This window comes from Marmota monax, unplaced genomic scaffold, assembly GCF_021218885.2.
Source record: "Marmota monax isolate L192 unplaced genomic scaffold, Marmota_monax_Labrador192_F-V1.1 WCK01_AAM20220418_F8-fsc00002, whole genome shotgun sequence".
In the NCBI taxonomy this organism is placed as follows: Eukaryota; Metazoa; Chordata; class Mammalia; order Rodentia; family Sciuridae; genus Marmota; species Marmota monax.
Genome location: NW_026693571.1, coordinates 44,632,018 through 44,650,433, shown reverse-complemented (window position 1 = coordinate 44,650,433; position 18,416 = coordinate 44,632,018). Strand labels below are relative to the sequence as shown.

The 18,416-nt window shown below is 45.9% G+C and overlaps 1 protein-coding gene across 7 annotated transcripts in view; it reads right to left on the bottom strand.

The window, feature by feature from the left end:
• The window catches only part of Znf827 (zinc finger protein 827), a 168,100-nt gene that overhangs the window by 18,109 nt on the left and 131,575 nt on the right, over nucleotides 1-18,416 (bottom strand). For all 7 annotated transcript variants that reach the window (XM_046458961.2, XM_046458964.2, XM_046458963.2 and 4 more), the window contains exons 9-11: nucleotides 5,835-5,972; nucleotides 2,933-3,104; nucleotides 1,681-1,847 (exon numbers count right to left, since the gene is read on the bottom strand). In XM_046458961.2, coding sequence (XP_046314917.1) covers nucleotides 1,681-1,847; nucleotides 2,933-3,104; nucleotides 5,835-5,972 — 477 coding nt within the window. The remainder of the gene's footprint in view (nucleotides 1-1,680; nucleotides 1,848-2,932; nucleotides 3,105-5,834; nucleotides 5,973-18,416) is intronic.

The following is an 18,416-nucleotide window of genomic DNA, read 5'->3' as shown; positions in this document are numbered from 1 at the left end:
AGCTTTTGGTAAATAACAAAAGAGACTTCTTTAAGGAATTTTGGTCTTGGCTCTCTGTATTAACAAGTAAGAATACTGTCCCCAGCTAGGCAGGGAGCTGCGCCACTCCAGAGGGAACAGGATCTGCCCTCTGTGCCTTCTGGTAATTAGGAGGTGAGCGTGCTTGCTTTGGCCAGTCAACAATGTGAGTAAGTGATGCTAAGCCCACCTCTTCCAGCCACTAAGTTTCTCTGAGGTGGGGTGGGGGGGAGGGTGGAGAGGGCTGCAGAGCATTCCGGGATGGAGACCAAGGCATATGTTGGGGTAAAGAGGGTTGAAGAAGGAAGGTTTCACAGAAAAAAGAGTCTCTTTGAAGCCAGTGGAGATGAGAAGGAGGCTGGCCTTTCCCTCCATGAGCCACTCCAGAAACTCTGAATTTAATTTGTCTTCAACGTGGGTTTCCCAGCTCACCTGCTGCCCGTGGTGCTAATGTGGTTATGGTCAGACAGCCGACTGTAAAAATGGCACCTTTTCACTCAGCACAATGACTCTCTGCAGACCTCCAAGTCATAGCTGCTCAGTTTACTGACAAAAACAGGCTTTTATTGCTGTTGGCACCACTGAGCCAAAGCAGCCAAAGAAGCACAGAGAACTCCTTATCGGCCATGCTCATTGTCAGCACGACTGTCAGGGAACTTCCCCTTCCGGAATCCTCCAGCAGCCGGTGATGTAAGGGGCTGACCCAACACCCGGGGCTGGCAGTTAGCAGCATCAGCTTTTAATTCCTAAGCACCACAAACGTGGGGTTGCGGGGGGAGGTCTTCCTCATTCTCACTTAATGACTCCACACTGGTGTCATTTGTAACCATCACTTGTGAGAGTCTAATTGCACGGTGAAGTCAAAATGTTAACATCATTAAATGGAAGAAGTTAACCAGAATGGCAAGAGGCTCCAGTGAGAGGCGAGTGCCGGCCAAGTCTTGTTAGGTTTGTTTCAGGAGACTCTGGTTATCTTTGCCCTTGAACAGAGGTGCCATATGTCACTATGGACAGTGTCAGGGCTATGAGTCCTCTGGAAGGGAACGGAGCCTGCAGAGTTAGGTGCTCAGTGCCCTGGCACAGAGAAACAGAAAGGTTTAATAAAAGCTCTGCCAGGTGTTTTGTGGGACAAAGCAGGCTGTGGAAGGAAAACTGTCCTGGGCTGAGTTGCTCAAGTCACGTCCAGGTTGCTGGCCTTGGACGGAATTCCGTAAAGCCTCAGTTCTTCCTTCTGCATTTGCGGTAACAATAATGTTCACCTCAGAGCATTGCTAAGAGGTTCAAATGGCATCCAGTGTGCAAAGGCACAAGCCTGGGGCAAGGAAAGACCTCAATGACCGCTATGTATGACAATGAGCAAGAAGACGCGGTACAAGGACTCGGCTCACACCTCTCAAAAAGCATCCAAACCCGGGCATCTTCCAGATCAGTGAGGCCCAGGCCGAGCCAGGCAATGACGTTGTGACTGCGGGGCAATGTGGCCCAGATGTTCTGGAAAAGTCCTTCCTTCTATGGACGGACAGCCTGAAACTTTGTAGTGACTAACTTTCTATGGAAGGAAATGCCAAGGTCTCGGGGCAGCAAGGATGCTTCTGCCATGTGGCAGGCAGTCTGGGGTGCAAGGGATGCAGAAGGGGGAGAAGGACTGACAGGAGTGGTCACCTGTGTGCTTGGTGCCAATGTGAGCCTTGATCTCCGCTTCCTCCATGGTGACAAAGTCGCAGGTGGTGCAGCAGATGGAAAACATCCACTGCTCCTTGTCCACGTGGAGTGACATGTGGCTGACAAACTGGACATTGAGCTCAGTCTCAAATCCACACACGTGGCAGCTACACGAAAGGACAAAAGGAAAGAGGGAGAGTGAGACACGTTTCCTATGTGTGCTGCGTGTGTGCGTGTAGTGTGTGCATGTAGTGTGCGCACAAAAACTAGTTTCACAAAAACATTTTCTCTCCACCAAAAGGTATCATGTTAGAAAATTCTTCTGCTTCCTGGGATGCCTCTGAAGTGGTCACTGTGCCAAACGGATTAGGTGCCAGCATAATGTAACAATCCCATACACGCTATGATGATGTTAAATAATCATAAAGTTAATTAAAAACTACAGCTTCCAGATGCTGCACATCGCCTAACTGATTCCTTTGGGCAAAGAGATGTGGGGCGGTGCAGCCAAGGTATTTAGTGGTGCTGGTCCACCGATAAAATTGGAGTGTGCTGCACACCCCGGAGCCTCTCTCTGGCTCTGGAAACCTTCCTGCGCAGCAAGGAAAGCACACACAGGTTGTCCTGTGGCACGCGAAACCTCGGGCAGTCCTGTCCGTGATTACTCCTGATAGAAGCCACCCTGCCTCAGAAACGCCTTGCCAAAGCAAGTGTCCAACGATATCTCGGGGCAACATTTGGTACGAGCCTGATACCTGGGGTTTTATGGTGACTGAACCAAATATTGATTCACCTTGGACTATGGAAGCAGAGTGACATTGCTGGGACTAAAGGGCACATAACCAAGGGACAATATGTGATGTCTTCTGAGCTATTTTGTCCTCGGGGTTCTCAGATTTATTTTTCCTCATTTTTTTTCCCTGCAATTCTTAGGCGGCAGCAAGGGGCTCGGTTACAAAGTTCGGGACCACACAGACCCAAGAGCCGATCATCCCAGAGCCCTGCCACTCTCTGGAGCTCCGTTCCACAGAGGTCCTCCAAGACCCCTTCTCTTTCAATTAACTCAACTAGGCCAAACTGCAGAGGAGTCCCTGCCACACAGGGTTGGGGCTAAGCAAAGAACGTATTCAAATGAAGATGTGCATGTGATTGAGACAAGGGCCTTGGTGACACAGGCCCCGGGGAAGACTGGCTGAGAGCCTGAAAACATGGGGTCTGGGAGGTCCCACTAGTGTGCTCGTCCTCAACTCACCTGTAATAATAAGGGTGTTTCTTCCCGTCACTGCCTTCAGAGGTGACGGCGCTGACAATGTCCTCGGTGTCTGTACTCACCAGCTTCACAGAATGGACAGTCAAGTGCTGGTTCAGATTCGCACGGCACTTAGCAGCATAGGGGCACAAGTGGCATTTGTATTTTCTTTCCTCTGGGGGGAGAACAAACAGGAATAAACCCAAACTGCTCTCAAAAAATGAAATCTCGGACCCCTGGCAAGAGATCACTGAAGTGCACCAAGGAGAGGACAAAGGTCAAACGAGGACAAAGGTCACACCTTGGAATAGAAAGTGTCTCAAGCACCCAGCAGTTTGTGCCTGTATTAATCCTCCCAAAGATAAAAGAGGGGCTCCTAGGGCCATACCTCTGAGCAAGCCTGAAACTCGGGGTTTTGTAGCGACTAACCAAATACAGATGCAACGCTGAATATGGAAGCCAAACGTAACACTGCAGGGCTGATGGGCCACACAACCTGGGGACAGCACATATGCCTCCTGGGACACTTCCTTGGAGTTCTTCCTGACAAGGTGAGCCCCACAGGGGCTAAAGGGTACCGTGTGTGTGTGTGTGTGTGTGTGTGTGTGTGTGCACGCGCGCGCGCGCGCTTGTGCTCCTATGTGTCAGTGTGGGGTGCGGAGCCCGGCAGCAGAACAAAATCAACATTCACAGCTCTGGAGAGTAAGAGAGGCCCATCGTTTTCCCTAAGCTCCTGGCCTGGGTCAAACATGAAATAACAACTAATGAAATTAAAGTTAAAAAAAAATGACCTGTATAAAATAATAATTTAATTGGACATTTTCATTTAACATAAATAAAATAAAAAATTTCAATTAATTTCTTAATGGAAATTCTCATAAAACTGACTAATGTTTCAGGATTATTTCCAGAGTGGCATTCTGAATTCATTTGGTTAATCAAGCAAATTAACGTACAAGGAGCAGGGCTTTGCTTTCATTGTACAGACAGAGGCAGTGAAGAACCACAGCACAGCCTCCCTTTCCATCCCTCATTTGACTTGGTATTTCTGCGCTTGGGTAGAAGAAAATACCTGTCTTGTTTACATCACAGGAAGAACCTGGAAAAGAAGGTGTTTCTACACCACACTAAGCATCACCGTTATCACAGGTGGTCCCCAGCATCTGAAGGGTGCTGCAGGGGAGTGTGGGTGGGGGAGTCCTACAGCACAGGTTATTACACAGAGTCCTTTAGAATCTTTGCATTTGTGTAAGTCAGTGAGGCTGTTGAGCTTTGCTATGTATTAAGGTTACACTTTCTCCCTAAACTGAACTGCGAGCTTTCTCTCTTTTTCCTGTCACTTGGGAAGGATTTAATAACCTTGGAATTTCTGATTCTCAAAAGGTGAGAAAGAACTCATCTGAGAGAATTTTTGGAGCTCTTTCTTTCCTACTTTTGGACACATTTTCTTCCTTTGCTTTTCTTAATGAAACTTAAGTGAAGTTGTCTCTTTCGTGGTCATCTCCTTCCTATTATTGGCCTGTAATCCCAGTAGCTTGGGAGGCTGAGGCAGGAGGACTGCAAGTTCAAAGCCAGCCTCAGCAACTCAGTGAGACCCTGTCACTATATAATATATAAAAAGGAATGGGGATGTGCCTCAGTGGTTAAGCACCTCTGGGTTCAATCCCTGGTATAGAAACAAAACAAAGGAACTAAAATCAGCACACTATAGTGAGACATGCCCACTAATGTTTATAGCAGACCACTATACAACAGCCAAGTTATGGAATCAGCCCAGGTGCCTGGTGAATGAATAAAGAGTGAAATTATGTCTTCACTATTTTTTTACTGGTTATGTTATTGTTTATTCCTGTTTTACTCTTTGTGAATTTGGCTCCTTTCCCCCATTCTTAGAATCACCCATTATTTGTCTACTGTTAAATGTAAATGAGGTTGGAAGAACATGAGAAGAAGACCACCATTAAACAGGGTCGAGAGGGGGGAGGGAAAGAGAGAGAGAAGGGAAATTGCATGGTAAAGGAAGGAGACCCTCATTGTTATACAAAATTGCATATAAGAGGAAGTGAGGGGAAAGGGGAAAAAATAATGAGAGAGAGAAATGAATTACAGTAGATGGGGTAGAGAGAGAAGATGGGAGGGGAGGGGAGGGGGGATAGTAGAGGATAGGAAGGGCAGCAGAATACAACAGACACTAGTCTGGCAGTATGTAAAAAAGTGGATGTGGAACCGATGTGAATCTGCAATATATATACGGGGTAAAAATGGGAGTTCATAATCTGCTTGAATCAAATGTATGAAATATGATATGTCAAGAGCTTTGTAATGTTTTGAACAACTAATAATAAAAAAAATTAAATTAAAAAAAAGAAAAAAAATAAAGTTATATTTTTAGTGAAAAAAAAAATGTAAATGAGGGCTTGTTTTAAGGAACTTGTTTTAAGCAGACTCAGTGATGGCCACCATGTACTGCTCCACCCAAGACTCCCTCGTGCAAGAGTGCACACTATGGTTTCTAGAATAGTCTCCAATGTTCAGGAAACTGAAAAGACCAAGGTGGCCCCTTCGCCACTGTTCCACCATGAGACGAAACCCCTAGGACGGGGTGATGCCTCTTCTTCCCCAGCACCTTTGAGAGGAGACGGTCCACCTGCTGCAGAGCTCAGCATTGTCCCGTGGCATGCGGAAATGTGTGTGTCTCCTCCTCGGTTCTCCCTGGAGCTCAGTGAACTTCCCAGGACAAACAGAAAAGCCTTCCTGGGCCTTGCTTCAACATGCTGGGTATGAGGCCCCGGAGGTCGGGGTGGACACCTTTCCTCCACTTCCTGAACCATTTCTCTCAGGGGAACTCGACTTCTTTCAGAGGTTGGTGACAGTCAGGAGGACGTGGCAGGGAGGTGCCGCTCACCTGTGTGCAGCGAGAGGTGTCGGGACAGGGTCTGCTGTCGGCCAAACACTTTCCCACACACGTCGCAGGGGAAAAGCTGGTCATTGAACTTCCAGGATGGCAATCCGTTTCCCGCCTCCAGGACTATCTTTTCTGTTTCTGGTGAAGAGAATAAAGAGTCATGAGCAAGGGACAGGGCAGCAGGGAGGAACTTCATTTTGGTCAACCCTGAGGGCTATGGCAGAGGCCTTCTCCCAGTGGATGCGGTTCGTGACTGTACACGAGACCCACAGCTGGTCCTCATGCTCATTTCCTGTCTCTGAGGAGGCCACTTGTGAAAGGCGAGGTGGCGGCCAGTGGATTACAACTCCCAAGTCTTTAGCTGACCCAATCTCCAAGTGATTGACAGCATTGTGCCCAGTGTACCATAGGCACTCGATAAATACTTTCTGAATGAATGGTTGAACTGCATGCTAAAATCTTAGAAATGTAAACTGTTGCCTCAAGATACTAAATAAAGGTCTTCTAAATCTCAGATTCCAGTGCAAATATCAAAAGTCCCATCTCATACTGCCCTTTACGGAGAAAGTTTTGTCCTACGTACTGGGTTGGGAAAAATTCTTAGCCAGGAACTTGTTTTAAGCAGATTCAGGGATGGTCACCACGTACTGCTCCACCCAAGACTCCCTCGTGCAAGAGTGCACAACTATGGTTTCTAGAATAGTCTCCAGTGTTTAGGAAACTGGTGAGTGACCTGCACATGACTCACAGCCATGGATAAGTGGACATGAAAAGTTCCCATTTTAAAAAGTTTTTCTTGGGCTGGGGTTGTGGCCCAGTGACAGAGTGCTTGCCTCACATATGTGAGGCACTAGATTCGATCCTCAGCACTACATAAAAATAAAAACAAAATAAAGATATTGTGCCCATGTATAACTAAAAAAAAATTTTTAAAAATACTAAAAGTTTTCCTTTTTTCCTTACCATCTGCAGGATTACCTCCCATTTTCCTGTCCATACTTCTCAATGAACTGATTTACAAACATCCCTTTTGCAGTGACCTAAGGAGACAGGAGGCAGTGCCAACAAGAGGTAAGGGGACATGTCCAAGGGGACACTCATCCGGGCCTCCTTTGAAGACGCTTTGAGTTAGTGTCTTGTCCTTTACCCAAGCGACGGAAATGCTTAGACCACTGGTCAGAGGCAACGGCAGGAAAAAGCACTTTACTTCACACAATTTGGCTAAAACTGCTTCCCAAACACACTCTTCCACCTGTATTTGGGTAACTGGATCGATTTTCATTTGAATGAAGATTTGCCAGATGGCGTCACCAAATAGGGACCTGTGTTTGGAGACTTTGCAATTCTGTTTGCCGGGAGGCTCCTGCCAGCAAGCCCCACACTGATAACACACACTTGTTGACTGATCTGTGTTTGTTAAAACTCGCTCTCTGGGCCTCGGGGAGAAGAGCTGGTCTTATTAAGGTAGGATGAGGGACTCAAACGCAAGGGGTTTGTGGGGTTGTGGGGAAGGCAGGGTGAAAGGGAGGCGCGGGCCAGGTGAACTTCTGGAGGCAAGAGCCACTCTCAGACAAGGTCCTCGAGCCCAAGCAGTGGGCATGCCAGCCACACGGACAGGAGAGGGTGTTTCAGGCAGCTCCTTTTAAGTGTGCAATCAAAACAGCACTTCAAAGGAGGACGACAGTGATAATGATTAGGAGAGGTCAAGAGGGTACAGGGTCTCTGAAAACTTTCCCAGCAAGAAGGAATTAATTGGGTCACAGACCCAACAAGTAGGCGCAATTAAAAATAAAGGAGTCTCTTAATAATTCTTTCAAGTATTAGTCATGTACTTGGAGAAGCTGAAGCATCACAGAAGTCCGTTCCTTTCGTGGCCTAGAAATCCATGACATCCGGGAAGCTCAGTGTGAGGCCAGCAGGTATCCTGGTGAGGGCTCTTAGAATGGGTCACCTCAGCCCTGCATTAGACCCAAGCCTTGTCCGGGGTGGCTCCCATCCCCTCTGATGTCTGCATCAACCATAGCAAATCTGTCTCCCTTCCCCTTGTAGGAGCAAGGCCATCTGACCCTATCTCAGAAGGGACAGGACCTGAGAAGCCACAGGAAGGCGTTTGGCCTCGGAGAACTTTGGAACCCAGGGCCAGACAGGACCAGACTTGTGCCTCTGCCCCATTTCCACCCAAATGAACGTGAAAACCTCAGAATCATTTTTGATGTCTCCCCTTCCTTCTTTCAGCACATCTAAGCGGTCACCCAAACTGCCCATCTCATCTCAGAGATCTTTCTAGAGAGAACCCTTCTACTTTAATCGAGTCATTATCTCTCACCAAGATTGTTGCAAAACCCTCCCAAACAGCGTCTCAGCTGCCAAGTTTCAGCCTTCCTGCAGCCCCTCCTCCCCTCAAAGGCTCCGCGGAGCTCTTCCTGGGGCACAAGTCTGATCATGTCTTGCCTGTATTCCAAACGCCTTCCTGTGGCTTCTGAGGTCCTCCACTGTCCTACACCAGCCTCCTCCCATCACCCAGTCGCTGGTCAGAGTGGGAACCAAGGATTTCCTTCTAAGCCGTCGATGCTTTTAAATCAACTCTTCTTCCACCAACAGCTGCTCCCACACCACCACTTCTGCACACCACCCGACTTGCTCTCAAGGCCTCTCTCAGATTCCATCTCCTCAATGCAGCTTCTCCAGTTCCCTAGAATCAACTTCCCCTCCTCATCCCTGAAGCCCTTCTAGAAAGACTTCCATTGCACCACTTTGCCCCGTCTATTATTTGTTCACCTAATGCTACAGTTTGGAGACTGAATGCTCCCTAAAGGCCCACGATTAAAGGCTTAGTCTCCAGCTCCGGGCACTACTGAGAGGCAATGGAACTTTAGGAGGTGGAGCCTAGCGGGAGGCATTTAGGTCATTGGGGTCATGCCCTCTAAGGGGATACTGGAACCCAGACCCTCTGCTCCTGACCGCCATGTGTGGAATAGGGTGCTTCCCTGTGAACTTACCTTCCACATGCGTCCCTCACCACAGGCCCAAGGTAACAGGGCCAACTGACCATGGACTGGAACCTATGGAACTGTGAACCAAAATAAGCCTTACCTCTTTTTAAGTTGATCATTACAGGCATTGTGTTATAGTAATGGAAAGTGGACTAACACATCTCGCGTATCATCTACACATATCAATATAACGTAAAGCACACAGCACAGCACAACAAGCAGCAGGGCTTCCTATGGAGGTTCTCTGGCCTGCTTTCCCTGGTAGACTGTCAAGTCTCTGGGAGATGGGGCTCTGTGATTTATCTGTGGACCCTTGGCATGAGCACAGAACTTGATACATTATCAGTGCTTAGTATAATTTGTTTAATAAATGACTGACTGAATGAAAGGGTCCAAGTGACACAGGCACAACTGGGAACTTACCAGCATTAATTAAGGTCTATCACCAACTCAGGGGGAAATATAAAGCTACCTGCCTTCCAAACAGGCATTTTAACGCCACTCCAGAGAGGTGCTTTTATGATTCTATTAGTGGAAAGGTTTGCAGTCCTGTGCTATACTCCCAAAGATTTTATATTCTTATTTCCTCCCAACAGCATGAAACCACAAGTTGATTCTCTTTAAGACAGTCTCTCTGGCAGACACGGGTTAACCCAATGGCCATATTCAACTTTCCTTCTCCCTGCCCTCTCCTACTATGAAGGCAGCTAGGGCAGCTATGTGCTAAAGTGCTGGTCAATGAAAAGGCTAAAGCCTGTGGATTTTCTGATAAAAGGAAAGATATGATGGGATGTTGGTTGTCTTCTTTTTCCTGCCTTGATCACAGAAGAAATGTCTGGGATTGTGGCAGCCATTCTGTGAATATGAAGCATGAGGATAGGATGATATCCAACTGCCAGGATGGAGTGAAGGAAAGATGAAAGAGCTCAGGGTCCTCGATGGCATTTCTCTGTAGCTGAATGAATGCTAGCGATCACCCACCTCTGGACTTCTTGTTTTATGAGGAAAATACATCCCTGTTTGTTTTAGCCACGGTTAGCTGGCTCATTTTCTTAACTGAAAACCCCTCCTGTGGCAACTCTTGGCTCAGGACTTTGGATATTAGGTTCTAGCTTTTGACAAGCTTTTTCCCAAACCCCAACACTCTTTGAGGACCTCTCCGAATTCACTATCAGCAGCAATGTGTGCAGCCAGCTGAACCCATTTCCACATTTCCATCTTAATTATCTTCTTTTGTTCTGCGTAAGAAAACTTACAACCTTCTTTTAGATTATCAAGGAATTTGATTTTTGACAATTTTTTACTGACACATAATATATAAAACAGAAAAGTATACATATCAGTAACTGATTTTGAATCAGTTCCAAAGTCCCCAAACAGAGAAGAATACAGGCATTTAAAAAAAAATGTGGATTTTCTTCATCTGTAATCTCATACCCCTTAGTATTTGTTTCATTAATTTAAGAAAAAGTAGCAGCAAATGTATACTTTAGATTTCCATTTCTTTTCAAACAAAATACTTGTCTAATGATAATCTTTTTTTATTCAGAGTCTCAGAGGACTTCGTCTCCTTAATTTTCTTTTCATACACCACTCTGATCCCTGAAATATACATAAATTACACCCATTAACTCCTGGTTACGTGGTGTTATGCAATCGGATGTTTCTCTCTCTATTTTCCCACCTTGAACATCATTTGGGTCGTTTATCTTGTTGGTGGTGCTGAGGATTGAACCCAGGGTCTCACACATGCCCAAACACTGAACTACACCCCCTGCTAAGTTTTTCTGTTCGATGAAGCAAAGGGGTGTGCAGAAGCGAGCCCTTCTATCCCCCAGTACAGCTGGAAAAACAGAAGCAGAATGTTAGGGGAACCCCCTCGACTCTGCACCGTGCATCTCAGTTCTTCCCGTTTATAGTGAACCGAGGCCCCTCATCCATGGTGATGAGGTCTAACTGGCCAAGGTACAGTGTGACGGACAATGCGCCTCAACCTAGGGATCCCAGGGCACATGTCTCAGTTCATGCACAGGCCCTGGGAAGATGAACCCCCAGTACGTCTCCAAAAGCTTCCACGGAGCACAGTCAGCTGTTAGTGTTGGGGAGGCAGCTCTGTCAAACTCTGCTTGACTAGGACACCTTCAAATCCAACTCCATTTTCATGAGGACAAAATGAAGCAATAATTTCCAAGACCCCTCCCCCTCCAGGGCACCCTACACCCTGCACAGGGTTGGGAACCGTCTCGTCTCCATGGTAGGTAACTAAGTCTCCAGCCTGTCCCAACCTTAGTTCCAGAAGGACCTTAAAGACCATCTTGTTCAATGGTCTCTTTTCACATATAAGTGAAAGTGAGGCTGAAAGGTCTTATGTAACTTCCCCGGGTTACCCAGCTAGTGGGAGCGCAGAGACTAACCCACAAGTCTCATTTAAGCTCCTCCAAGCCATAAGAAATCAATGCCAACGTCTACAACAAACAAGGGATTTTTCTTCTGTTCTTGGCTCTGGGTGGAATGTTCTTGGTTACAAGTGCATGTGTGCAGATCTGGCAACGGCTCCCAGATGCTGGGTTTCTTTCCATTTCTTTTCTTACGAGGGTCAGCCTAAGATATTCCCCAGCGTAGAGATGTTAGAGCGGATGTCAAAAATTAGAATAAAGAAAGACCAAGGGCAAGGTTGGTACGGTTTTGGTCCGTTATAGACCCCAAAGTCTCATGGGTCCAGAGGTGGGGCTTTTAGGCAATGACTAGATCATGAGGGCCCTGACCTCATCAGTGGATTAATCCAGCCAATGGGTTAATTAGCTGGATTAATCCACTGAGAGCTGAATGGACTGCTGGGAGGTGAGGCCTAGTTGGAGGAAGCAGGTCACTGGGGACACGCCCTGGAGGGGTTTATCCTGGTCCCTCCCCACTTCCCAGTTGCCCTGAGCTGAGCAGCTTTCTTCTGCTAAGCCCTCCGGCCATGATGTTTCTGCCTTGGAGCTGTTTGATTACAGACTGAACCTTCTGAAGCCTCCAGCCAAAATAAGTTGTTCCTCCTCTGAGCAATTCCTGTCAGGTATCTTGGTCAAAGTAAAGAGAAGCTGACTAACACGAAGATCCAACAGGAGCATCCTAAAAACCCAGTTCCTCTGAGTAAACTGGTTGTTAACGAAGAGTGATCCCTTGGGCCTTTCACTGCCATTTGGGGAGCATTTTGGGTAATAAATAAAAGAAAAGAAAAAAAAAAAGAAACACACTAACAAACAACAAGAATTCAAAACCCAAATATCAAAAACAAGGGGACAGAGGAAAGGACTTCAGTTTGCTTCCTTTCAATTTGGACACCCCTTTGCCCTGTATCTGGTGCCCGGGGGCTTTGCTGGGGCATTTTAGTGTGTGAAGAGATCGCTGCTTTCCCTGACAAAAATAACCCTCTCCAAGAACCATCTCCCAACCTGGCTTTGGCAAGAGAAATGCTGAGAGAGGAGGCTTTATTTGGGTAAAGCTGTAAGTAAAAGATTGGCCAAAATATGACCTCAACTCATAAATAACTATCTAGATCAACTGAAGCCACGTCAGCTGGTCACGGAAGAAGCGGCTCTGGGGCCGCCTGGGTTTTCCATTATGGAATATGGTATCTTGATCTTTTATTTCTTTCATCATCAAGGCTGGCAAGTTTTGAGGCATAACTTACACTGAAACTGTGCCATCCTCCATACTCCTGGAGAGACAGACCTGTCAGGTCATTCCCCAGGCTGGGCATGGGATGTTCTGCTCGGGCCAATTCCGACAGGCCCCATGCTCTGGTCTCAACGCACTCCGCTCTGCCTCTGCCTAAAACAAGCGTCCACCTTGTGGGGGCTGCTAACGGAGTGAAGAGCCAGCTGTGATTTATGCTTCTTATGGGTTTCTCTTCCTTAGTGCTTGCAGTTCTTCTAGATCTCTTTAAAAACAACTTGGAGGGGTCATTTCAACTTAGGGTAACTTGACAACATCCACCCTTTTGGCTCAGAGGATCTTTCTTGCAGCACAAGGACAGAAGCCACATTGCAGATGGCTGGCACTGGTGACCTGTCCCACCATTTTACTGATCACTAGCGACCCTGCACGAGGTACCAGCGGTGCTGCTCATGGGAAGTCCTAACAGAACTAGTAGTTTCCTATGATCACCTCTCTGCAGGTCTTGGAGTAACGGAGGAACAATTCAAACACTTTGTCAAAGAACAGGATTTTCTGCTGGTCAAGGTGTCAATCCAACCAACTACTAGAAAAACACAATTGAGCAATATTCTGTCAATCTGTGGCCAATTAAAAAACACTGGATGAAGATTCCTACACATAGAAGAGTTCACAGCCTTGAACTTCCTTGTTCTCCTTTCAGTCTTTAATGCTGAGCTCTATTTTGGCTTTTGCAGGCACATGCACAGGTCTTGGGAAGATGAAATCTATCAAAAACATCTCCAAAAATTTCCATGAAAGGACATTAGATCAAGTAGAGGACCTGGAGCTCTTCAAATCCAACCCTTTCATTTTCATGAGAAAAAAATGAAGCATGAACCAAGACCCTCCCCACCCTAAGGCACCCTTCAATCTGCCTAGATTGGGAACAGTCTCCATGGTAGGTGAGTCTCCATCCTGCTCCCATCCTTAGTTCAAGGAGGACCTTAAAGATCATCTTGTTGAATCGTCTCTTTTTATAAATAAGGAAAGTGAGGCTGAGAGGACTTAGGTGATTCCCCCAGGTAACCTGGCTCGTGGCTGGGAGAGCAGAAACCAAGCCACAGTCACACTCAAGCTCCCCCAAGCCATGAGAAATCAATGCCGAAGGCTTCCACAAACCGTGTGCAACTGGTTCTTAGCATGTAGCTGCCTGGGAAGGATCCTCCCAGGAAAACTAGATGACATTTTATTGCTTAGTGCTGGGCAACAGTTAGATGCAATAGTTATTGACTGACTTGAAATCTGTTAAGATGATGAGGAACTGTGGTTTTCTACATCTGGTTTTTCACATTGGTCATTAAAAATCAACAGAAGGGAACTTGACCTTGGTGTAGAAAATGACTGGGGCCAGGCACCCTAATTCCAGTAAGGCTGATCACATAGAACTTCAGCACCACAGGGAACTTCCCTAAGCATCCAAACACAGAGAGTCACTACCAGAATCTAGACCTCTACATTAAAAAAAAAAAAATCATGCCTGGGGGCTGGGGTTATGGCTCAGCGGTAGAGCGCTCACCTCACAACATGTGAGGTCCTGAGTTCGATTCTCAGCACCACATAAAAATGAATAAATAAAATAAAGGTATTGTGCCCAACTACAACTAAAAAATAAATATTTAAAAAAATGCATGAAAAGTTGGGTGTTGCTTCTACCTTTTCCCTTTACTTGTATTTCAAGATCAGTGTTTCCTCAGTAAATGCTTCTTGAATAAATGAGACAGTCACAACTCCACGACCCGTCTGTTGTACCAAGTGGCAAATGGATTTTACGCTGCAACGTGGAGGCGAACTGAAAATATTGATTCAGGAGTCACATCTGAAAGCCTTTGGCTATTGCCTCTTTAGTTACAAAGACCAGTGACCATGTCTCTAGGACACTTATAAATCTCCGGTAGAAAATCAACAGACCCTGGGGTTGAGTCGTTTCTTTTTGTGTTTCTGGCAGATACCGACGATTTCTTACTTGATATCCAACAAACTACATTTTTTTTTTCTTTTTTAAGGTGATAATGTGCCCAGTTACAAACATACACCTTCCTTGTTGACTCCCACTTCTGTTAGGGGCAGGTCACGAAGCAGTTCTGGACAATGAGATACAGGTGTCCATTCCTGCAGAGAGTTTCTCGGACACTCTGACCCCCCCAGCCCCCAAACCCCAAAGATGGTCTTGTAAGAAAGCTTTTGCCTCGACTCAGGCTCTTCCCCTCGATGCCTGGAGGTGCAGCAGTTTTCAGCCATGAAGAGGAAAGCCACTGATGAGGGCGGAAGAGCAGAAGATTAGAAGCTGGTCCTCGATGTGTTCTGGAGACAGCAGCACCGGCCTTACACCCCCTGATTCTGATTTCCTTGTTATGTGAGAAAAACGGATTCTCATTGGCTATGTCTCTGCGGTTAAGCTCAACATAATTCTAACAGGTAAGCTTCCATTTGGACAGTTTATGATCCCTGTGCAAAACAGTACTGGAGTTTGTAACGGTACATCCTGGAGCCAATGCCCACTGACGACCATGGCTTTCACACAGGGGGGATTCACCACTGTGCTAGGCACCGCCCGGCATTTTCCACATTAGATTTAACCACATAACAGCCCTGCGCCTTAGGTATCATCATTAGCCTTCCCATTTTACAAAAATTAAAAAAGCGAGAAAGAATACCAACCTCCGAGTGCTTACTCTTAACCACTCATCACATCACAGTCTAAGACCAAAAAGGAAAATCTAAATCTATCTCACCAGAAAGATCGTCTGTTACAATCCAGTGCTTTTCCACTTTAAACTTTCCTGTATGCACCAACCATGGAGAGGAAGCAGATTTACCAAGGGCTTCATTGCTGCCCATGCGCCTCCTCCAGGAGAAAGCACAGTGTCCCCCAGAGTCTCTGCTCATCTCGGCTACCTGCCCTGTCCCCTTCTCCCTGGTTTCCATGTCTGGGTGGGTTGCTGCATGCTACAGCCTGTATGCTCAATGTCCCCAAGGCCCCAGGTGTTGAGGGCTTAGTCCCCAGCTTGCTGCTATTGCAAGGTGGAGGAACCCTGAAGAGGCGGGGCCCAGGGGGCCCATCTGTCATTGGATGGGGATGGTGGGACTCCAGCTCCTTCCCTGTCCTCTGTTCCACTTCTTGGCCTTGAGGTGAGTGGCTCTGCTCTGCCCTGTGCCCTGGTCACGATGTGCTTCCCCTACCAGAGGTCGAAAAGTAGTAGGTCTGCCGGGTCATGGACTGGAACCTCAAAATGTGAGCCCAAAGAAACCTTTGCTCTTCATAAATTGGTTCTCTCAGGTATTTGTTATAGGAACGAAAAGTGAACACACTGCATATTAAAAATCTGAGCACCGTTTATGTAAAGTTTAATTAAAAAACTCCTTTCAGTTCAGTTTTCACTCGCCCCAGAAAAAGACTCTATGGTGACTGTTTTCTCAACTCTTTTCTCTCTTTTTTTTTTTTTTGGTACCAGGCACTGAACACAAGGGTGCTTAACCACTGAGCCACACACACCCCCAGCCCTTTTTGTTCTATTATGAGAGGCTCTCATTAAGTTGCTGAGGCTGGCTCTGAACTCTCAGTCCTCCTGCCTCAGCCTCCTGAGGCCCTGGGATTACAGATGTGCCCCACTACTCCTGGCTTTTCAACTCTTCTTGGAGTCGAAAAAGAATAAGCGTTCAAGTGTGGAGCTTCCCCAAGACTGTATGATGACGGGATAGAGAATCTTTAAATCCCAAAGTTTTCTTCTACAATTTATTATAAAGTATGGGAACATGGGAGAACATTTTGAGGGCAAACATCATTTGATGATAAGAAGAGGAGAATTCTTGTTTCTCTTGCTTATTGTTAAACTAGATACTCAATATGTACATGTTGACCAAAAGAGGGAATGAATAAAAGAACAAACCACCGTGGTTTAAAAAATCAGCCTTTCAGGGTTGAGGGTGTAGTTCAATGACAGAGCACTTGCCTAGCAGGTCCCAGGTCTTGGGTTCCATCTCCACCACGGCAGCATCAACAAAAACAAACAAAAATAACGTTCCAAAACATTCTAAAAGGCTAGGGATACAGCTCGGTGGTAGAGTGCCGGCCTGGCATGAGCGAGGCCCTGGGTCTGAGGCCCAGCACCATACCCTACCCAAATTAAATAAATAAAATATAATTTGAGAATTCAGATTTTCTATAATAGCTTCTATAATACTAAAATGTTAATGTTCATTTATTCCCCAAATTATGGTAATTGCTGTGCACCTCACACCTATAGAGTAGCTTTAAAATATTTAATGTTTCTATTTAAAATTCATGTCACTGTCATTTCCAAATATTATTCAAGTAAGCCCCTGGAGATCCTGTAGTTCTTCTTGCTAAGATTGGAGTCCACCAGCATTCTCAATTATTTGAGTCTTCTTTTCTTATGGACAAGCCTTGATCATATCAACCATTCCTTTAAAGATTTCTAAATTTCCTTAAAGCCCTTATCAGCTCCCAGACACGGCAATATTCTTGTGTGACTACATCTAGTTTCAAATTTTCTGTGCTCCTCTTCTCTCTCTGCTCCTAACCTACTGAATTCCATATTAATAGAAAATAGAACCACTCTATTTTGCCTTTCTCCTGACCTTGGGTTTTAGCACATTATAAAATTTATGTTAGTTGATGGCAGATTTAACATTTTAAGGTAAACACTGACCACATATTTTTCTCCTTGACTCAGAAATGTTGTTTATTTGATTATGCAGAGTTACATGTTTTTATAAGGTGGGGATTTCTGTTAGTTGGCTTAATTATTTTCCCCCAGGTGGGAATCGCAGAAATAAGATTGAGAAATACTTTGTGCCTTCGTCCCTTTGGGCATAGACCTGGGGCTCCTAGATAACAGAAACACATTTCTCACAGCCCTGCAGGCTGGGAAGTCCAAGATCAAGGTGCTGGCAGATCCAGCGTCTGGTGAGAGCCTGCTCCCTAAGACACAGCCATCTTCTCACACTGACCTCACACGGCAGAGGCAGCCAGGGACCTCTCGGGGGCCCTCTCTTACAAGGGCATTTATTCCAATCATGAAAGCCCCAAGCCACAGCCCAACCACCTTGCAAAGGCCCCTCCTCTAATCCCATCATCTCGGGGGTGAGGATTTCATCGTATTTATTTTGGAAGGACACAAACATTTAGACCACAGCACCTTGCTAGCTGGGAGAGTAGAGAAGAGACTGTTAATATTAACCTATGAAAGTGTGACATAATGATTGGCAGCAAACATTATATTTTTCTACATAAATAAAATAGGCCATCTGTATGACTTAATTACCAGTAATTTAAATATTTATATGTTTTCTTTAATGAGGGAGAAAGCTGTGGCTAAGGATGTAGTTGAAACAGGAATTCTACAGATGAATAGCTAAGATTTACTTAGCATTTATTTTGTTCTGGGTGCTATGCTAAGGCTATATAATTTCATTTAATTCTTATAATAGTACAGAAATGAGACCAACCTTTAACAGAGGAGAAAAATCAAATCTCCGAATGATGAAGGAAGTACCCTGCTCTCACATAGCTGGTGAAGAGTGGAGCTGGGGTCTGAACCCAGCATGCCCAAATGACCCCAACAGCTTCCGCAGGTGTGACATGGGGCATGTCATCCTCTTGTGAAGGACCTTTCATCTCTGTATCAAAGTGGGAGAAGACTGGCAGCTGCTGACCTCAGATTCTTATAGGGCTGGTGACCTCATTTGAACCTGATACTAAAAAGGCTGATGTCATGTGCTCACTTTTCCTCTTTCCCAGGTGGCATAAATGTCTCCATTGAAGAACGGAATGGAGTTAGAATGTGGAAGATTTGATGTAAATCTAATCTTACTCCAAAAGCATTTCCTCTTAACAAGATGTCTGAGGAATCACACTTGTATATGA